The 23,041-nt window shown below is 47.0% G+C and overlaps 1 protein-coding gene across 1 annotated transcript in view; it reads left to right on the top strand.

Annotated features, from left to right (window-relative positions):
* The first annotated feature begins 2,553 nt into the window (after positions 1–2,553).
* The window catches only part of GCNT2 (glucosaminyl (N-acetyl) transferase 2 (I blood group)), a 62,798-nt gene continuing 42,310 nt past the window's right edge, over positions 2,554–23,041 (top strand). The window contains exons 1-2 of the mRNA XM_048508351.1: positions 2,554–2,662; positions 10,713–11,899. Coding sequence (XP_048364308.1) covers positions 10,981–11,899 — 919 coding nt within the window. The 5' untranslated portion in view covers positions 2,554–2,662; positions 10,713–10,980. The remainder of the gene's footprint in view (positions 2,663–10,712; positions 11,900–23,041) is intronic.

The raw sequence follows: 23,041 nt of genomic DNA, 5'->3' as shown, positions 1-23,041 counted from the left end.
AAATTGTTTCTGGTGCCCTGTGCCCGGCCAGAACATTAAAAAAGCATCACAAAAAGCATCACGAAATAAAATTACCAAAGGGAACAGAAAATGTATTCAGTGTGTGTGTTGGGGGAAGGGATAAAAATCTAATCAAGCTTTTCTCATATTCTTAAAAAAAAATCACTTTTAACTTGCAGTGAAAAGTTCCTGCTCTGAAGGATAGTGTTGCTAATTTAAAGAGCCACATAACACCACCCATTGTAAAACTTTGGCCCATTCTGCACAAGTCCCTGAAAACGTTTTGCAAATGTTTTCAAAAACCCTTGTTTGTCTGCACTCACCCCCTTGAAAATGCTTCCTGGGTTGCCATTTGCCAGCATTATGCCAGCAGGCCGTGCGTTGGACTTAAGCTGACCTTTTGGGTGACATAAGTCCATTGAGACCAAAGGAGGCTTCTCAGGGGTGGGGGGGCTCTTTCACTTTTCGAGCCTCCCCACACCGCCGGGATGCTTCTTTGGGTGCAGTGACTGGGCATCCAACTCTTGGATGAGACTGAAATTCCATGAAACATTAAATCATCCACAGAGGTGTAGGTCCAAAGCGGCCAGGGGGGGTGTGCAGTGCACCAGGCACGCGCCCCTGTGGAGGTGTGGCAAGGGCATTCCTGGGGCGTGGCCAGAGGTGGGATCCAGCAGGTTCTCACCAGTTCCCGAGAGTGGGTTACTAATTATTTGTGTGTGCCGAGAGGGGGTTACTAATTGGGTCTGCTTTTCCGTTAGAAATTCCATTAGGTCCAAAAATCATAAAGTCCTGTTGTTTCCTATATGGCTGGTTAGCGAAGGTAGAAAACGGGATAATTCTCCCTGTTGGGCTGTTTTAAAAACATGTTTGAGAAATATGGTAAAGTTCCTTGTTTAAGGAAAGTATCCTTCTTTTGATTTCTAGAAACAAAATTAAGTATTTGAAAGTATTGACAGGCAGTCAATTAGAGGAGAAGTAGTTGTTTCTGTTGGCAGTAGACGATAGGACTTGCTATAATGAGTTTAAATTATGGACAGAAAGATACCAGCTGGAAATTAGGAACTTTTTTTTACAGCAACAGAGAAATTATTGCCCCACCCCTGGAATGCCCAGCCACGCCCCCGTCATGCCCCGCCCAGCCCCATTGGCACTACGCCACTGTTTGAATCCCACCACCATGGGAACCTGTTACTAAAATTTTTGGATCCCACCACTGGACGTGGCGTGGCGTGGCAGGAAGGGAGGACGCACCGGTGCACTGGTGCTTTTCCCCTTGCTACGCCTCTGACCATCCATAATTGTTATAATACGTTTTATCCGAAGTAGATGTTACACACATCTGGCAAAATTGGTAATTATATAATCAGTTTGTTGTGTGGACAAATACTTAATTAGCAGAGTTAATGCAATAATGAGGCAGAGACCAGTTGCTTTACTGAAATAAAGTTTACTTACTACAGTGAAGGGAAACTTGGAAGAAAAACAATAAACATCTTTCTTACTAGCTAGCAGCAACAGCCAGCTTGCTGCTTAGACTATTACATGGCTACTAAGCTATGGATAGAGTGAACTGAACTGACTGAGCACGTGCAGAGTGCAACACAAAGAAGATATATCTAAAGCCTACGTGCAGACCTGCATGTAGCCCACCCAACCAATAGGTATCAATTACCTGGTCACTGACTTCTGACCTCACTAACTAATTAGCATGCAACAATTAACTCCTTCATTACTGGATTGTGTTACTGGCACTTGCCAAATCCCATCACAGTTTCAGTGTGAGGCCATTTCAATGGGGAAAGACTCATGGTTTGTGTTAAAAAGCCACACCAGACCGCACAAGATATAAAGGTTAAATGGTTAATTTAAAATATAGCACGATAAAATAAACAGAATGGTAAAGTTATTTGTTGAACCTTTCCGTCTTATCAAACAAACACAGAATCTTCCTTCTTTGCATGCCATTAACTATTATTTTACAGCTGATCCGCTAGTTTGGTTTGCTGGTTGTTTGCCATAATAAAAACTGAACTGAAACTTGTTCTCCATACTGAAAACTAATAAGTATGCAGTTTGCAGTTTGCAGGAGGGGTGTCATTTTTAATAATAGCATGTATTTCTTCCCAACAACTGCAGTTGAGGTGTACAAACTGGATGGTTAGCACAGTAGTGTCATATGATACTTGTTTGTATAGCACACATCTCTTGTGCAAAGCCAGCTGCATTCAAAAAGAGACAATGATGCAAAGAGAATGATTAAGCAAGCACAGCAGTGTGAGACAGACAGAGAGAGAGACAGAGAGAGAGAGAGAGAGAGAGAGAGAGAGAATAAACGATATTTGCTGACAAGTGAATTTCACTCAAAACTCCAGATGAAAATTCGCTGCAGCAGTTATGGTCAATGGCTGCTCTAGATCTATTGAAGACTTTTGCTGGTTCATAGATAAGGCTGGATCGTGTGATAACTGGAAGTGGTCAGAGGATAATGAGTCGTGAAATGTCTCAGCCTGGGCTTTCTGGTACTGTGCTCTTTGCTTAAAGGTATATAATGAAACAGAAGAACATCAGTCTTCACTGAAGCTAGAGGCACTGTTTCTTCTCAACAGACTTCCATCCCAGCATTCTGTGGAACCCTTCGGATCGGTCCAGCTATCACCAGGTAAGTTTGTACAGTTTCTTAACTATTCCTTTCCTGATTTCTTGGTGTGTGACTTGCTAGCTGATATCGATAGGACAATGTGCTTGGATGCTGAACACATGAGGCTGAAGAAAATTACGTTGAAATTAACGGGGATCGCTTGGAGGTGAGCAATGTGGAAGAAGGTGATTGATGAGGGCTTGAGAATAGATGAAAGGGCAAGGAAGCAAAGAGGGGCAGAAGACCTAATTACAACACTCTGCGTTAGACATGGGCATTCCCCAGGGGTATAACAAGGCAAACTGTAGCCCTGGGAAAAACCTGAGTTGGATGCCCCCCCCCCCCATGGGCGGCCACTCCACCACGACCCCCTCAAAGGGGGTGCTCCATCCTCCATTCTTTGCTAAGGAGATGGGGCTACCTTTTGAGGGTCCATAACTTTGGACCCCCTGAACCAAACTGCACCAAACCTGGGGGGTCCCATCATGACAGTCTCCAGATGATATCCTGAAATTTTGGTGCTGATATGTCCAAAAATGCACCCCCTGCAGGAACATCCCAGAAATTTGCCCAAGAATCTTTGTTCTGCATTGAGTTTTCTGCATTGCTGTCAATGGGGGTTGCAGGCTGGAGGGGAGGGCACATTTCTGAAGGCACAGTCTCAAAACTTTCATGGTCTCATCAGGAGACTTCCCTAATGATACCCCCCAGGTTTGGTGCAGTTTGGTTCAGAGGGGGCAAAGTTATGGACCCCCAAAACTGTAGCCCCCATCTCCTATTAGATCCCATTGGAAACAATGGGGGATGGGGGCACCCCCTTTGGGAGTCCATAACTTTGGACTCCCTGAACCAAACCTCACCAAACATGGGGGGTAGCATAAGGACAGTCTTCTGATGATAATCTGAAATTTGGGTGCCGCTAGCCAAAAAACTGCACCCCCTGCAGGCCAAAAATGGAAAACCACTTAAAATACCCAAAACGAACCCTGCATTTTGATGCCCCCCACAAGGTGGTGCCCTGGGTAGCTGCCCACCTTGCCCAATGGGCATTACGCCCCGTCATTCCCCGCCTCAGCTTTTTGTGTTTATAACCATAATAATCCAGAGAGGTGTCTGTTTGTCAACCTGGGAATTTCGTTGAAAGTTTCTGTGTAGTTCAAAATGCACGAGTCAAAACTGACTCCATATGAGAAACCATATTTCTTTTATGCTAAAATCCGGAAAACGTGATGAGATTGCAAAAAAAAAATGAGCCAGAGATAGTATCTAATTTACAGAAGGGAAAAGAACCGGTTCTACTGCACATTTCAAAACTCTATTTTTAATTAACATAATTAAAACGTCCTGTTCTGTATGCCAGTAAAGGCTTGTGTGTATAATTAAAACATTTATATAACTGAACCACAACTCTTAATCAACACCAAAACACGATGAGATTCCCAGAAATATCCCCAAGCGATTTAGCTTTCCTCAAGCTTTCCTATCGCTCTCTGCCTTCTCCCGCCCACGCCACAATAGTGTCTCCCACTCTTCGGGACATCGTTTCAGGACGATCAGACAGACTTCTTTTTAATTGTAACAGTGCAGATTGATTGTTGGGGCAGTGAACCCGGTGAAGCTGACAAGGCTGGTCTAGCAAAGCGAGACTAGAATGATGCGGCTGGCCTCCACACGGGCCAGGGCCTTTATGGCTCTGGCCCCAGCCTGGTGGAACGCTCTTCCTCCAGCTGTCCGGGCCCTGCGGGACCTTGGCGAGTTCCGCAGGGCCTGTAAGACGGAGCTGTTCCGCCGGGCCTTTGGAGGTACTGGCCGCTGATGTGGTGCCCCCCTCCCTGTCTGGCCCTTGTTTGACCCTGATATCTGGGTCATCTGTCATCCAACGAGACCGTCATGCCTCCTTCTGGGGTGGGGTGGGGAGGGAATTCTAAAATTAGGCTGTTGGACGCCACTTATATTTTCATTCCTTCACTAAATACTGTTTAACTGTTGCTGCTTTTTAATGTTTTAAATTTGTATTGTTGCTTTTATCTATTGTACACCGCCCTTCGGGGATGGGGCGGTATAAAAGCCTCAGAAATAAATAATAAAAATAATAAATAGAACAAAGATGGCTAAAAACAAAAGTCAGCAGGCTTTAAAAAGCAACAGCAAATGCCCCCCAAATGGAGGTTGCATTGAAACAAGGAAGCAGGTGGGCAAAATGGCAGATGGCTCAGCGGGGAGCACTTTTACAGAAGGGTAACCTGTGTAAACAAAAAACAGACAGGGAAACAAAAAAATGGCATAAAAATGGCACTGCTGAGCCCTTCAGGCGTGGGCTGCCTATTAAATCGAACCAATAAATAAATGCAAAGTTAAGAGAATCCAACTGTGGGATAAGCAGTGCATGCATAAATGATAGCCAGGGGCGGAAGAGAAGAAGAAGAGTTTGGATTTATATCCCCCCTTTCTCTCCTGCAGGAGACTCAAAGGGGCTTACAAGCTCCTTGCCCTTCCCCCCTCACAACAAACACCCTGTGAGGTAGGTGGGGCTGAGAGAGCTCTGAGAAGCTGTGACTAGCCCAAGGTCACCCAGCTGGCGTGTGTGGGAGTGTACAGGCTAATCTGAATTCCCCAGATAAGCCTCCACAGCTCAGGCGGCAGAGCGGAGAATCAAACCCGGTTCCTCCAGATTAGATATACGAGCTCTTAACCTCCCACGCCACTGCTGCAAGGGGGAAGTGTGCCTGGGGCCCGTGGGCACCCTGAGCTCCTGCCACACCCCCGTCCAGAGGTGTAGCTAGGAAAAATGGAGCCCAGGGCAAAAATCTGAGTTTTTCACCCACCCACCCTTATATGGGCGGCCACCCCCCACCACCACCACCACAACAAAAGAATGATTTTTTTTTTGCACCATCACATTATAGAACATGCTCCAACACACAAATCTGCACACCCAGGGCTCCCTAGTTTAAACAATATTGTAAATGATGCTGTGGGGGGAAGGAGGCAAGAATCCACCCCGAATCAGCATCATTTTCAATGTTGTATAAAATAGGGAGCCCAGATTCTCCTTTTAGATTTTCCATAAAGGGAGAATCCACCCCGAAACAGCATCACTTTCAAAGTTGTTTAGGGAGCCCAGATTCTCCTTCTAAATCCACATTTAAGGGAAAATCTGGGCTCTCTAGTTTAAACAACACTGAAAATGATGTTATTTCGGGGAGGGGGGGAGGATCTACCCCCAAACAGCATCACTTTCAATATTGTTTAAACTGGGGGGGGGGGTCAGATTCACCTTAAAGGGAGACTTTGGGCTGCCTAGTTTAAATAACATTGAAAATGATGCTTCTCGGGGGGGGGGGGGGAATCCACCCTGAAACAGTATCACTTTTAATGTTGTTTAGACTAGAGAGCCCAGATTCTCCTTTTACATTGGACTTAAGCTTTTACATTCACCTTACAGGGAGACTCTGGGCTCCCTAGTTTAAACAACATTGAAAATGATGCTGTTTCAGGGTAGATTCCCCACCCAACCCACAAACAGCATCACTTTCAATGTTGGTTGTTGTGGGTTTTGCGGGATGCGTGGCTGTGGTCTGGTAGATCTTGTTCCTAACGTTTCGCCTGCAGCTGTGGCTGGCATTTTCAGAGGTGTATCACAGAGAGGTCTGCTATACACTGTGTCCAGACTTCTCTTATAACAGACTTCTCTCTCTGTTATGGACCCTCAAAATGGTAACCACATCTACTATTAATTACCATTGGATGGGGGATGCGTCACTCACTTTGGGGGTCCATAGCTTAGTACCCCCTGAACCAAAATTCACCAAACCTGGGTAGTATCAGCAGGAGACTATCCTAATGATACCACCTAGGTTTAGTGAAGTTTGGTTCAGGGGGTCCAATGTTATGGTCCCTCAAAAGGGTAGTCCCATCTACTATTGGTTCCATTGGTAACCATTTTTAGTGTTTTTACTCTGTCGGATGGCAGTGGGTGCAGTTTTTAGGCTAGTGACATCAAGCTTTCAGGCTATCATCAGGTGACACTCCTGATGATACCAGCCAAGTTTGGTGAAGTTTGGTTCAGGGGGTTCAAGGTTATGGACCCCCCTGGCAGCCATCTCCATTGTTTGGGCTGGGAACCACAGTAGGCTGCCATCCAGTTGGCCAGCCATGGCTCGCTCCATGGATGGGGTAAGGGGGGGGGTTCTCAATTTGAACTGCCCCCCATTCATGTCCTGGCCTCACTGTTTGTGGTTTTTAAACATTTTTCTTAGTGTTTTTCGGTGTTTGGCTCAGGTGGGTGCGTGACAGCCATAGCAGGCACCACACTTTCAGGGGATTGGTTTGGGGACTCTCCTGACGATACTAACCGGGTTTGGTGAAGCTTGGTTTGGGGGACCAAAGCATGGACTCCCCAAGGGAGTGGCCCTATCCTCCATTGTTTCCAATAGGAACTAATGAAGTAGATAGGAGTTTGCTAAGATTCCAGGGGTTCAGCAAATATGGCCTGCCCACCCTAGCAGAGAGAGGGAGGGGAAAGGTGGCATGCAAGGGAGTGGAGCGGGCCAGCATCTGGACATGGCCCACCCACCCTAGAGGAGGGAGGGAGGGGTAGCATGCAAGGGAGGGGAGGGGGCCTGGCATCTGGAACTGGCCCACCCACCCTAGCAGAGGGGTAGGGTTAGGGAAGGGGAATGAGAGAGTGGAGAGAGGGAGGGGTGGCATACAAAAAAATAGAAATGAGCCCAATTTTTCTGCACCCCCATACGATCCAATGGTGAGCGCCTGGGACATTTGTCCTCACATGTCCCCATGGTATCTACGCTGCTGCCTCTGTTCGCCCCCAGAACACCCTAGAATGCCCCTGTTCCAGCCCTGGCGTGCCCTGCCATGCCCCCAGAACACCCTCACCATGTCCCCGCAGGCGCTACGCCACTGATGACAGCTGATGATCCGGAGGGATTTGATCCACTAATAATGGATGGAGTGGTGTTGGCATTTGCTAAGGCAGCTTAAAAGCTGATGGGTTACTCATGAGTGAGCCGTTCTATTTGGAAAACCAGCTGGGGAGGTGGTCAACAGAAACCCTGGGTTTTGGCTTAATGATTCAGCTCTAACAAATAGAAATGGATCCTGCTCAGTCAAAGAGCAGTCTGACTCCACACGTTTGATGATTCTGAATGATGCGGAATGTTATCAAGCATCCAGTCAATCAGAAGGAGGAGGAGGAGGAGGAGGAGGAGTTTGGATTTATACCCCCCCCCTTCTCTCCTGTAACCCAAAGGGGCTTACAAACTCCTTCCCCCCCCCCCCACAACAAACACCCTGTGAGGTGAGTGGGGCTGAGAGAGCTCCAAAAAGCTGTGACTAGCCCAAGGTCACCCAGCAGGCTAATCTAGTTCCCCAGATAAGCCTTGACAGCTCAAGGGGCAATGCGGAGAATCAAACCCGGTTCTCCAGATTAGAGTGCACCGGCTCTTAACTACTACACCACTGCTGCTCCCCTCAAAGCTCTTCATTGGCTGGGTTCAACGTACCTAAAGGACCATCTGTCCTCACTGGATCCCAGCTATCCTCTTCAGATTGCCAGCTTTTGAGTGTTCCCTCAGGAAAGGCGTCAGTGAGGCCCCGTGCTTTCTGAGAGCTTGCTTCCACTTACAGAATGAGCTTTCTGGGGGAACTTGGGAACTTTTTGGAGATTCTGTAAGGCTGCTTCTCCCGAGCTTTTAGTGATATGTAAGTTGGAGACATTTTATGAGACTTGGGTGCAGAATTTGGGAGGGGGGTGAGGTTGTTGTCATGTGATGCTTTTATTGTGGATTCTGAACAATCTTGAGCTATGGGAAAAGATGGGAAATATTTAAATAAATAAATCAGTTACAAGTAACAAAAATAAAATCCGCAGTGATGTATCCACCACGGGAAGCTTTAAAAAGAAAAAGAAGAAGCCTTTGGATGAATACCCTGCCTGACTCTCCTGTAAGGAATATCAAAGCAACTTACAAACTCCTTTCCCTTCCTCTCCCCACAACAGACACCTTGCAGACACGTGGGGGCTGAGAGAGTTCTGAGAGAACTGTGACTAGCTCAAGGTCACCCAGCAGGCTGCATAAATAGGGACAGGGAAACAAACTTGGTTCACCAGATAACAGTCTGCTCCTCATGTGGAGGAGTGGGGAATCAAACCCGGTCCCCCTGATTCGAGTCAACTACACCACTGCACCATGCCGGATCTTTAAGGGAGGGAGATGCCCCCAGCACAAGAGAGTGTAGAGGAAAGAAGTCAGTCATTGTGGTTTGCCACACCTGGCCCTGTGCATTGTGTTGGTCTAAAACTGCCCTAAGTTTCATCATTCTAAATGGCATCACTTTCTTTGAGTTTCTGAAGTATCTGAACCCCTGGCTTTTTACGACAACAAGGCTAGATTTGCAGCAATGAGACCGTAAGTTCCCAGCCTGCCTCCCCAGTCACAAAACAGTGCCTTTTGTCATGCAACTCATGACATGTCATGTAACTTTGACCGCATTGTATTATGCCTATCCTGAACCAAAAGGCCACTTCTGGCCCTTAGCACCTAAATGCAATCTCTTACCCTGTTTCCCCTAATATAACACATCCCCTAAAAATAAGACATAGTAGAGGTTTTGCTGAAGTGCGAAATATAAGGCATCCCCCGAAAGCAAGACATAGCAAAGTTTTTGTTTGGAAGCATGCCCGACAAACAGAACACAGGAAAAATAAGACATCCCCTGAAAATAAGACATAGCGCATCTTTGGGAGCAAAAATTAATATAAGACACTGTTCTCTGTCTTACACTTACACTGTCTTATATTCGGGGAAACATGGTAGCAGGTGATCAGCTCCCTATATAAATATAGCCCCCACCAAGCAAACACTGAGAGACCTAGGAGCTTAACAATAATGCTAATTGCCTTGTGCTACAGAGCGAAACAATAATGCTAATTGCCTTGTGCTACAAACATGAAATTGGTCACCTCAGCATTGCCACCCAATGCTTGAAAGATTTCAGTCCTTGAAATAATCAGCTTATTTTTTCTTCCTGCTCAGTGAAAATGTAACCCCACTGCCCCCCCTGAACCAGAGGGGTGAAGTTGTTAAGAGAGCATGGTCAGACTGGCTGAATCCACGAAGAGAGCCAATTTCGGCACTAAATAGATTTGAAAAAAAAAAGGCATCTCTCTAGTCTGGTAAACCAGGTTTGTTTCCCCACTCCTCCACAGGAAGTCTGCTGGGTGACCTTGGGCTAGTCCCAGTTCCCTCAGAACTCTCTCAGCCCCACCTGCCTCACAAGGTGTTTGTTGAGTGGGTGGGGGAAGGAAGATGATTCTTCCTCTTCTTTTTGCTCTGATTGAAACAGCAGGCACCACTAGGGAAAAAAGACCACCATGCCTGAGCTGCAGTTGGTTTGCTGGGCTTAAGGAACATAACAATTAGAAGACATTGTTCAATGCAAGGACGTAGGTAAGGATTCAACCCCCCCATTGCGTGTCTGAAGCTCCACCCCCTCATTTGTGGGTTTTGTGTATTTTCATTGTTTTTTCAGTTCTGGGCCTGCAGGGGGCGCAGTTTTTAAGCTATGGACTCCCAAAGAGGGTGCGGGAGGAGCAGGGCAGGGCAGGGGAGTCTGCCATCCCCGGCCTTGGAGAGCTGCTTTTATAAGTGCTAGGCCAGGGGCGGGGCTTGGGGAGGCGGGACCATGCCCAAGGGGCGGGTGATGGTGTGGCCCCACCCCCGAACCCCCCCCCATAAAAAATCTATACCTACGTCCCTGCACGCAGTCCAGAAAACCCACAACAGCCAGCTGATTCTGGCTGTGCAAGCCTTCAACAACACATTGAGGCACGATTGTGTGAAACTCCAATGTCATCTCCAAGAGGGAACCATCACTGGTCTTAATTGCATGGACTTGTGAGGAACAGCATTGACGATTTATGATCTTGCCTTCTTGCAACAGGAGACAGACTAGATCTGCCTTCGATTCCTTTTAAGAACATGATTTTATGGACGCTTTTGTGGTTTTACAACCACCACTTTGACTGCTGTGTTTCTTTTCTGATACTCAGGATCGATCCACTGGGACACACCTTCTCCAAGTGAAAGCAAAGAAGGAAACAGTGCATGGCACAGAAGAAGTGGCATATGGGATTCTAGCGTGGCACTGCCATCCAGTGCGATTCTAAACGTGTTTATTCAGTAATAAGTCCTGTGGAGATTAGTGGTATTTATGGCCTAGTTGCTGTGTTTTGGATTGCCTTCACCAAACAAGTACTGCTGCCCAATCAAACGAACTTGACCACCTCTCAGGTGGATGCCGTGTTTTCAGAAGGGATCATGATTTCTCGAATGCGTCACATTCTGGCCTGTTGTGCCGTTGGCATTTTGTTTTCAGTCATATTGTATACTAGAATATGTGAGGAAAACACGTCAAGCACATACCACCAACTACCAGCCAGGGACTTAACAGAAGTTTGTGACGCCCTTATTGAAGGAAAGACCATTCAGGTACCAAAAAACCTGCCGACTGGATCATTTGGGCAATCAAACTGTGCGGATTATGTGACCCAAAATCACTACATCACTAGACCCCTCTCTGTGGAAGAAGCTGCATTCCCAATTGCCTACATTATGACTCTGCACAAACGATTTGATATGTTTGAGAGGCTCTTCAGGGCTATTTATATGCCGCAAAACATATACTGCATCCATATAGATAAGAAAGCCAGCCGTGAGTTTCAGACAAGGGTCAAAAAATTGTTGGGCTGTTTCCCCAATACGTTCATTGCTTCAAAAGCTGAGTGGGTGGTTTACGCTGGGATCTCTAGGCTTCAGGCAGATTTGAACTGCATGAACGATCTCGTGAAATCCCAAGTGCCCTGGAAATATGTTATCAACACTTGTGGCCAAGATTTCCCCTTGAAAACCAACAAGGAAATAATTCAGTACCTGAAGAGTTTTAAAGGGAAAAACATCGCCCCAGGGATTCTGCCTACACCTTTCAAAGCCCGAAGGACAAACTATATCCACAGGGAACAAAGATACAGTCTCTTTTCTTTCATGCTGTGGACTTTGGTGAGGAAAACACCTCCTCCACACAATCTGACAATCTATACTGGCTCTGCTTACATTGCGGTCTCAAGGGAATTTGTAGACTTTGTGCTCAACGATCCCTGCGCCACTGACTTCCTTGAATGGTCCAAAGATACCTTCAGTCCTGACGAACATTATTGGGTGACGCTCAATAGGATACCAGGTACATTCCATTTCCTTTGCACTTTTTTAAAAAAGGTTGACTACGCCGTTTCACAGGAGAAGGTTTGAGACCAGTGGTACCTTTAAGACCAACAAATGTTTTATTCTTGGTATAAGTATTCAGGTAACCCATCAAGTTATATCTGTTGGTTGATGATAAGATTGCTACAAATTCCCACTTGGCGGCAGAAAACCGTGATACACCCACCATACCAGAGTACTGAGGTGTGTGCAAAGTACTGGCAAGTTTCAGCCAATTTATGGCAACCCCGAAGAGTTTTCAAGGCCAGAGACTAAGAGAGGTAGTTTGCCATCGCCTTCCTCTACACAACGACTCTGGTATTCCTGGTGATCTCCCATCCGAGTACTAAAAGGGTCAACCCTGCCTAGCTTCTGAGATCTGATGAGAACAGGTTAGCCTGGGATGCTGATATTAATCATTAATTGCATTTCGTTGGTATAACTGCTGAGGTGGGTTGAAAATGGGGCAAAGTGGGGGATGTGAGATATGGCAGTGGGCAGTGGTGTAGTGTCCACGGGGCGGGAAGGACGCAATGCCCTGGGCACCCCCCAGGGCAGACGCATGGCTGGGGCATTCTGGGGCATTCCAGTGGTGTTCTGGGGCAGCGGCACGGCAGTCCCCCCTCACTGCAGTGGTGTAGTGGCTAAGAGCAGGTGCACTATGATCTGGAGGAACCGGGTTTGATTCCCAGCTCTGCTGCTTGAGTTGTGGAGGCTTATCTGAGGAATTCAAATTAGCCTGTGCACTCCCACACATGCCAGCTGGGTGACCTTAAGCTAGTCACAGCTTCTCGGAGCTCTCTCAGCCCCACCCACCTCACAGGGTGTTTGTTGTGAGGGGGGAAGGGCAAGGAGATTGTAAGCCCCTTTGAGTCTCCTGCAGGAGAGAAAGGGGGGATATAAATCCAAACTCCTCCTCCTCCTCCTCCACCCCTGGCAGTGGGTTGGGTTAAATCCTCTGTTGACTCAAAGCTTGGTTCCACTCTCTAAAGAACAGTATATTTCTCCAGATTAAACAAATAGGGCTTCAGAGTACCATCCCATCTCTCTTTCTCTCCCATCCCCACAGCTATAATGAAAAATGAGATTCTGACCAACTACAGACAACCCTGACATGATCCCAGTGGCAGGCAAGAAGGAATATTACTTGGTCTCTGTGATGACAGAAAGCAGGTGGGAGTCTGGTGATGTGAGCTCTAGTGAATGGGCAGTCTGCACAAGCCAAGAGCGTCACATGAGCAAGAGATAGTCAAGAAGAATTACAAATATAGAAAGAACACAGCCTGGTGTAAATACTGAGCCAATGCAGAGTAGTAGGCTAGAACTGGTGTGATGCAGGTTCAGATCCTCATTCTAACATGAAATTATTTAGGAGACATCAGACCTCTCAGCCTAACTTATCTCATAAGGTTGGTGTGAAGAGAGCAGAAACACTTGTGCCAGAAGGAAAGATAAATATAGGATTTATCTTTCAGGTGTCCTGCCTGATATCTCATTTGTGCAGTGGTGGGATCCAAAAATTTTAGTAACAGGTTCCCATGGTGGTGGGATTCAAACTGTGGCACAGCGCCAAATGGGGCTGGGCGGGGCATGACGGGGGTGTGGCCGGACATTCCATGGGCAGGGCATTCCTGGGCGGGGCTGTGGCAAGGACGCAGCTGCTGCACAGGTCCTTGGGTGGGAAACGAATGCACGCAGGCGCAGGCTGCCACGCACGCCGGTGCACCTCCTGCTAGACTGCTTCAAGTTCTGCGCGCTACTGCTGAGAGGAGGGGCGTAACTAAGGCAAACATCACGTGGCAAAATCACCAATTAATAACCCCCACTCGGCACACACAAATAATTAGTAACCTACTCTCGGGAACCTGTGAGAACCTGCTGGATCCCACCTCTGCATATGTATATATACATATGGGTCACCTGGTCCCAGTGGCGTAGCACTAATGGGACGAGGGGGGATGATGCCCTAGGTGTGCACTGGTGTGGGGGCGTGGCTGGTGCATGGGGGTGTTCCGGGGGCGTTCCAGGGTGGGGGGCACCACGATAGGGCTGTTGATCCCTGCGAGCAGTGTGGAGAGGGGTCTGCCTGCACAATAGCGATATAAAGAATATCAATATTATCTTTTAAAAGTTATTTTTAAAAAAACCCCAAAATGACAATTTTCATTCTTCGCTGGGATGGGGGCGTGACCTGGAAGGAGCAAAGACCCAAAATGAGTGGAAACATCAGGGTTTCCCATTCTCGCTAACTGCAGGATTTCCAGGTCAGCTGTGCTATAATCGTACGTGTATCTGTACAGAAATTTCTGCTGCGAAGGAAACGTTCCCTCAGAGCAAAGCAGCAGCCCATGATTTGTACTCCTTCCCCATCCTCCCACTTGACCCCAGTGGGTAGTGAAGACTCTCTGCGGTCCCCTTTGGAGTCACTAAAGATCAGTGGCGTATCTACCTTGTCCCTGGGCGCCACACTCACACTGACCAGGGTACCTTGTCCCTGGGTGCCACTCTTCTGGTCACATGGGGGCGCAAAATCAGCCCCCCACATGACCAGGAAGTCCTGCTGCCTTGTTGTTTTCACGTGCCTCGACCCCATTCGTGTAAGTCGAGGCATGCAAAAACGACGAGGCAGCAGGACTTCCTGCTGCCTCCAAGCGCCCTCAACCCCACCCTGCACTCCCCCCTCCCTTCCATCCCCCCCGACTGGTGACATGGGCGGGGTTGAAGGTACCGGCAGTGGGGGACGGAGCCTGGGGGGCATCCCAGAGATAATTTGTCTCTGGGCGCCGTTTACCCCCAGTACGCCTCTGCTAAAGATCATAAGGAAAGATGTTCCCGTTCCCCATCTGTTTTAGCTGCTGATGTCTGGCTCCAACAGGTTGCAGAGGCCTTCCAGAGCTAGAGGCTGCAAACATATGAGGAAAAGGTATGTGTACTATCCCGGTGGTGCTGCTATAAATGGGCGGGGGAAGCCACTGTTCTGTGCCTCCACTATTTGGGGAGACAAAATGGGTCGAACCACTCTAGCAAGCAAGGACATGCTGTTGTAAAACGGCACCGAAGATCAGTTGAACAAAATCGGTCACCGAAAGATGATGGTTAATTAAAAAGATAGCAATTTAAGTTTTTAAAAAATAAGCAGAACAGTAAAATTATCTGTTGAGCCTAGCCCGTGTTTCTTAGTCTTGCACAGAATCATTTTCTGATCATTAATCTTGTTCCGCTGATCTGCTACTCTGTTTGCTGCTTCGGCCGTAACAAAAGCCGCACTGAACTTTATCTAACTTAACAGGCAGGTGTTCTCCACACTGAGACACATAATAGGTGTGCCATTTGCATTGGGGGGGGGGAGCTATTGGTCATGGAGTCTCACATGCAAACTCCTTCCCAAACCATGGAAACATAGTCACCAAGCAACCTGATGACATCATTGCAATGGAAGTGTTTTTCAATCCAGTTGATAAGAAAAGTGGGACATAACTACTGTTACACAACCTTAGAACCGTAGAGTTGGAATGGGCCATACTAGTCCAACCCCCTGCTCAATGCAGGATCACCTGCGGCTCTCCAGATGTTCATGGACTACAATTCCCAATTGCCCATGGTGGCAGGGGCTGATGGGAATTGTAGTCCATGAACATCTGGAGAGCCACAGGTTGCAGACCCCTGGCCTAGAGCATCCCAGACAGGTGTTTGTCCAGCCACTGCTCAAAGACTACCAGTGAGGGGGAGCTCCCCACCTCCCTAGGTAGCTTGTTACACTGTTGAACATCTCTTACTGTAATTTCCCCCCTAATATATAGTCAGAGCCTTTCTATCTGTAATTTAAATCCATTATTGCATATCCTATACTCTGTTGCTGACAGGAAAGCGTGTCTGCCCTCCTCTAAGTGACAGTCTTTCAAATACTTAAAGAGACCAATCATGTCCCCCTCAACTTCCTCCTCTCCAGACTAAACATTCCCAAGTCTCCTCCAGGTGCCAACAGCCTGCATGGTGAACCAAATAATAATGTTCATTGCCTGACAAAGCACTCGTCATCAACCAGATGTCCTTGTCCTGTCTGCTCCCATCATGCACAAGATATCACCCAGAGGCAGTGGTGGGATCCAAAAATTTTAGTAACATGGTGGTGGGATTCAAACTGTGGCACAGCGCCAAATGGGCCTGGGCGGGGCACGACGGGGGCGTGGCCGGGCATTCCGGGGGCAGGGAATTCCTGGGCAGGGCTGTGGCAAGGACGCGCCAGTCCTTGGGCGGGAAAAGAATGCACGCAGGCACAGGCTGCCACGCACGCCGGCGCACCTCCTGCTAGACTGCTTCAAGTTCTGCGCGCCACTGCTGAGAGGAGGGGCGTAACTAAGGCAAAAATCACGTGGCAAAATCACCAATTAGTCACCCCCTCTCGGCACACACAAATAATTAGTAACCTACTCCCGGGAACCTGTGAGAACCTGCTGGATCCCACCTCTGCCCAGAGGTCTCTGCCACTCTTCTGCATTCCTTTCAGCCTTGCAAACATTAATAGGGTCAAAAGACCCTTACACGATTATGCTCAGCTCTAGGTCCTGCAGGTCTGGGCCAGCTCATGATGGGATAACAGGCTTAGTAGAAGGCCGTTGGAGGCAGGGATGCTGGCTCTGAGTTGGGAAATACCTGGATGTTTGGGGGGTGGAGTCTAGGGTGGGTGGGGTTTGGGGAGGAGAGATACATCAGCAGGATACAGAGCCACAGAATCTACCCTCCAAATTAGCCATTTTATACAGGGGAACTGATCTCTTTTGCCTGGATATCAGTTGTAAAAGCAGGAAACCTGCAGTCCCCACTTGGAAGTTAGATTAGATTAGATCTTTAATTTATATACCACCCTCCCCCAGAGGGCTCAGGACGGTGCACAACATAGTAAATAAACAATAACATAATACAGTAGGATTAAGCGAAGTAACAATACCAATTCCACAATGGACCAACAGTTCAATAACTACTTAATACAGTGGTGGCGAACCTTTTTGAGACTGAGTGCCCAAATTGCAACCCCAAACCCACTTATTTATCGCAAAGTGCCAACACGGCAATTTAACCTGAATATTGAGGTTTTAGTTTGGAAAAAATGGTTGGCTCCAAGGCACACGTTACTCAGCTTGGTGAAGAAACAGTGCAACACTTCAAATGGGTGAATCATGATCCTAGGAGGGTTTACTCAGAAGCAAGCCCCATTGCCAGCAACCGAGCTTACTCCCAGGTAAAGGATCATGCCCAGGGCAGTCTAGATGTGTGTGTGGGGGGGGGGATGATTTTCCACCCCCCTCCCACATGATGAACTCTGTGTGCGAGTGCCCACAGAGAGGGCTCTGAGTGCCACCTCTGGCACCCGTGCCGTAGGTTCACCACCACTGACTTAATAATTCTATATCAGGATAACAAACTAGTAACAGGTTAATAAACTTGTAACAACATCAGCAAACGTTGACATAACATTTCATAGCAACAGCAGCATGATAATAAATAACACAGCACAATAGCACAACATTAACAACATAACAACAATACAGTAGCAATGTCAGTATAATGCCCTAACAGCAAATATCACTGCAACCTAAATCCACAATAAACACCATTTCGTAACAGATAAATCATAACCAACCAAAACTAAACAGGCTCTTATTGGCAACCTTAATTAGAGTTGTGGTTGTCAGCTTTGTAGTGGGGAATACCTGGAGATTTGGGGGTTAGTGTGGTTTGGGGAGAGGAGGGATTTCGGGTGGGGTATGATGCCATCAAGTTCACCTTCCAAAGAGGCCATCTTCCCCAGGTAAATTGATCTCTGTTGCCTGGAGATCAATGGTAATAGTGAGAGATCTGCAGCTACCATCTGTAGCTACCAGCTGTCACTGGAGAAGATAATGCAAAAATTATACCAGGTTGTTTAAGAGACTAACCACAAAAACACAGCACGGTACCTCGGGTACAAAATATAATCTGGAGAACGCCAACTCCATGCAAATATTTAATTACAGCAAGCTATCCATCATATTGCAAAAGCAAGGTGACACAAAGATAACGAATTAACCCCTGAAACAAGCGTGGAAACCAGGTGCCTCGTCTGCCAAATCATTGATGGAGTGCACATTTTGATCTCACAGTTACGGGTGTGTCAACTCACATGCAAATTATGATTTTTGCAATATGCTTGTTATATATGCATACAGTTGGCCCCTCTTGAGATTATATTTTGCAGCCTAGGTACAGGATTGTGTTTTTATGGTTCACCCTAACTGGAGGACATCTTGTGCGGGTCACCCCAAAACCTACATAGCTAGATTTTGAGGACACCAGGCTCTTCTAACCATTGATGGTCCCTTCTGGGCAAATATCAAGGTTAAAAACAAACAGAATATATGGAAAAGGATAAATGGAAACTGCAGGTGGAGTTCTAATGCAGTTCTTTTCATTCTGTTGATCAACATTGACTCCGTGTTTTGTTGCCTTTCTGTTGATTAATCTAAATCAATCCACACGGCATCCACCCAGGCTGTCAGGCCTGCACCATACTTGGCTTGGCAGCTCGCACGTACACGGCCTGGGGGCAGATGGCCCAACTATTATCATCGCCCAAGGCCACGGGGCCTCTTTCATTTGCTTGCAATGAAACTAGCAATAGTGCTTAATAGCTACTGTTATCTGACTTCAGTGGTGGGATCCAAAAATTTTAATAACAGGTTCCGATGGTGGTGGGATTCAAACAGTGGCGCCGGCGGGCACACGCACCTCCAGTCCCTATTGGGCAGGGAGGTTGCTTTAGTAACCCCTTCTCGGCACTCAGAAAAAACTAGTAACCACTTCTAGAGAAGTGGTGAGAACTGGTTGGATCCCACCCCTGACTTCCTGAAGGAGTAGCTTGCCTATCCCATAACAATGTCTCTTTCTCACTGTCCTTTCTGATGCTGATATTGTGGGAATGCGAGGGAGCGGGGATTCTGGGATGAGTCAAACTATAACTTACAGGTATATACTGGGGCCAGAAAGCCAAATCCCAGTTTCGGCTATCTGGCCGTTGGGCTGACACGGTTCTGAATAAAGCTCTTGAACCTACCTTGAGTCTTATAATTGACTGGAGTACAAGACACTTGGGCTATTCAGAGTTTTTGAGGCTTCTGGTATAATGTTGACAATGGCTCTGTATAAAGTACCTCCCCTACGCAAACAACAAAGTTATATTCTAAAACCACAGTGGCACTAGATGCTGACAATACAAAACTGGGTTTTTGTGGGCTTTCTGGGCTGTGTGGCCATGGTCTGGTAAATCTTGTTCCTAATGTTTCACCTGCATCTGTGGCTGGCATTTTCAGAGGTGCATCACAGAGATAAGTGTGTTACACGCTGCGTCCAGTGAGAAGGGAATGCTTAGTGGGGTATATATTGTCCACGTCTCAGGGTGGGGAACTAATCAGTAAGCGTTTGGGTGGAACTTGCTATGCAAAGGTGTGGCTGACTGCATTGTATTGCGGGTAAGGTTTTCAGTCCGTTTACATTCGTATTCGCATTTGTATTCCCTGTAGAAGTAGCAACAGTATTAGTGAATGCAAATCCTGAGTCTGGGTGGAGTTCATTGTCCATGAACCTAGCATGCCCTTGGCCTTTGATTCTGGTGTTTTTAAGTACTGGTGGCCAAGTTTTGTTCATTCTCAGAGTCTCCTCCTTCTTGAAGTTGTCTTGGTGTTTGTGGATTTCAATAGCCTCCCCAAACACCAAGACAACTGCAACAAGAAGGAAGAGACCCTGAGCAGCTCCCCTGTCAGCTATTATATTCAACAGGTAGTATGGGCATGTTTCTTTAGATTTTTCACTTTGTGTTTTCCCACTATAATTTGAATAAACATATTCTTCATCTGCTCAGTGTGGGCAGGTAGAGATATACGCTTAGGAAACAGAAAATAAACTTTTTCCCTTCTGTCAGAAACGCAAACTTAGGCACCAGAGGCTTTATAACTTTAAAAAGATGGGGGGGGGGGTTTGATGTTTTTATTTACAAGAACAAAAATAGTTTGGGCAAAGTACTACATTTCAGGAAACATAAAGCAGGTTGTAAAGACAAGCTGTTGTTGGATCTCACTTCTTATTTGGTTCACTTCTTACCGTTTAATTCCGCTCTTGAGCTTAGTTCCTTTCAGTTGTTACAATCAGGCTGTTATATACAGATATATACACTTCAGTAGTTGTGAAACACTAATGTTTCTGCACAGCACAACTAAGCACAAATAAGACCTCTGGTGACTTATTCTTTTTATTCTGGACATCACAAATAAGACATCCTGGGGATGTCTTTTAAAAAGCCACCTATCATGTTTTGTCGAGACATCACAGGCATAAGAGGAGAAAGAGGCTTTTTCCCACCTGGCCATTTTGCTGTCTGGTCAGTTTCACCCTCAGTGTGCACCCGACATTTTCTGTCCTGCTGTAGGGATTCTCTTTGCCTCCATTTGCTAAAGGTTGCCCCGGGACGTTTGCTCTGCAGACTGCGATGCTGGGTGCCATTTCAATCCAAAAAGTACACAGCTGTGCTCAGCTGGTCCTGCCAATTCTGGCTATAGTTTTTTATTTTAATTTTTTTAGGAGCTGTATTTTATTTATTTATTTATTTATTTATTTATTTATTTATTTATTTATTTATTTATTTATTACTTCAATTTCTATACCACCCGATCCCCGAAGGGCTCCGGGTGGTGAACAACATAATTCAAAGCATTAACAGGAGCAAATCCTATAAATACAATACATAGGCTCCATCAGTAAAACATCTTAAAATTTCATATAAACAGCAGTCATATAAACAATTAACAAATAAACAAGAGGCGTCCAAACCCCAATTAAAACCTACCCCCCCAAAAAGGGGGGGACGGTAGGCCCCTCAATATGAGGGGCTCTGATGTAAAATACCAGGCAAAGAGCAGTGGGGGTATATGCAGATATGCAGACGCACACACACAAATGAACTGTGATTCTCATGTGCAGGTCTGAGTATCTTCAAACACAGTATCTCAATTTTTTAAAAAAAAATCATAAAACTATATATTGCCAAAATTGGCAGGAAGAGCTGAGTACAATTATGTACTCTTTGGACTGAGACGGTGCCCAGGATTGGAGCCTGCAGAGCTAACATCTTGGGGCAACCTGCAGCAAATGGAGGCAAGGAGAATCCCTTTGGCTGCACACAAAATGGCGGGCACAAACTGAGGAGGAAACTGGCCAGAGAGCTTAACAGTTGGGTGGGAAAAACAAGAAGCCTCCTGAGCTCTGCACAATCAGGCAAACGACTTCTGGGGGAAAAGGTGCACATTTTAGCATCTTCAAAAAAGATGCCTTGAGTTGAAATGAATGTCATCATGCAATGTATAAAGGGGAATGGATGCACAAGTACTACATAAACAATGCAAAAATGCAATTAGTATCCAAAAGGCTATCACCACTACCACGTGGTATATTTTAACAAATTGATCAGTTTATAAATGAAGGTTTACAATAAATCATGTGTTTTCATACACTTCATATATATACATATATACAAGGTGATAGCCTTTTGGATACTAATTGCATTTTTGCACTATTGAGTTGAATGAGGCATCCTGAGGAGACCTTGAGGAAAAAGCTGTGTGGAGTTCTTCCCCAGTATGCCTTTTTTGTATCCCAGGATGTCTTATTTGCAGATGTGTACCTGCTAGGGGGACATGTGGGGTCAACATATCCCCGGGTGCCACCCATTTAATCACATGGGGGGGGGAATTGCTCCCACACCCCTCCTCCTTCCCCCACTGCTGTTCAAGAGGTGACCTTGGTAAGGCCGGCCCGTGGGCCTGCCCCAGCCCCAACGCTTGGCCTGAAAATCTTCTGCTGCCCTCCCAGCCCAGGGCCCTGACGTAGCCTGCAGGGCATCACATGTGGGCTGGCGCTTCTCCCCACAGCCCTGCCTCCCTGCCTGGCCCCAGGGGGCAGAGGCGGCCCTGAGCTGTGCCCTCTCCCCTGCCGGCCCTCTTTGCCTGGCGGGTGGGCGAACTGCCTGCCGGGGCATGCAGTGCATCTGTCGGGTGGCTGCATCGGGGCGCAGGAGTGAGCGAGGGCGGCAAGGGCACAGTTCAGACAGCCCAGCCTAGCAGGAGAGCAAGTGAGCAAGTGGACAGATGGCAATGGCGGCTCCACCCCCCAGAGCGGGCTTGCACTCTGCAGCCAGCGAGGCAGGTGTCAGAGCTGCCGGCCACTGGGGCAGTGGTGGAGGGGGCAACAGCTGTGGTTGCTGAAGTGTGAGGACGGCCACCACGTCTGACAGGGAGGCCATAAGTGGGGCTTAGGCAGGGCGCAGAAGGCCAGAAGGCAGAAAAACCAGATCTTGCCCCAGGCACCATGGGGGGTGCGGAAAACTCTGGGTTTCCCCCGGCGCCATTTTCTGTCAGTACGCCTCTGCTTATTTGTGTTGTGGATCACTGTGTTTTTCTTCTCCTTTGTTAGAAGGACCTTCAGTTTACTCTCAGATAAAACTCTCACACAAACTGTGACTATCCCTTATCTTGATATGTGTTGCCCACAAGTTGCTTTCCAAAGCAGGATTTACTTCTATACTTCAGGCAACAATGGAAGGTCAGACAAGTGTGACTTACCACATCACAGAAAATGCTTCTTTTCTACTGGAATGGCCTCAATATGTGCCAGAATCAAATTACAGTGGCAGTAGTGTAAATCTTGAAAACCTCATTGTCTCCAGGTTGGCCAAGCCAAGTCCCTCATTTTTTAATAACAATTGCAAATGAAATAAACAAAAATGACATGACTGAGACTGGTGGTTACCCAAACAGGAAAAACTCTGTCCCCTCTCCTGTTCCACAGCTGCCACTGCCTGAAGTGAATTCACTGGTCTGTGGCCTTGAGAAACTGTACCCAGGAGGCAGGTGCCACAGGCTGGTGTAAAACATTGCTGGTTGGGTAGTAGTCCCTCTCCCTCTGAACTATGCCTAGAGGGGCAGAACTTTGCAGACCTGACCTGGCAGATCCAAGCAGCTCCATAATCTCTACGGCTGTCTTCCAAGAAAGTTCCTCTGTGCAGATAGCAGGAATCAAGTCTGAATGCAAATCATCA

Source organism: Sphaerodactylus townsendi, linkage group LG09 (assembly GCF_021028975.2).
Source record: "Sphaerodactylus townsendi isolate TG3544 linkage group LG09, MPM_Stown_v2.3, whole genome shotgun sequence".
Classification (NCBI taxonomy): Eukaryota; Metazoa; Chordata; class Lepidosauria; order Squamata; family Sphaerodactylidae; genus Sphaerodactylus; species Sphaerodactylus townsendi.
The sequence above is the reverse complement of the archived record's forward strand: the minus strand, read 5'-3'. Positions and strand labels throughout refer to the sequence as shown.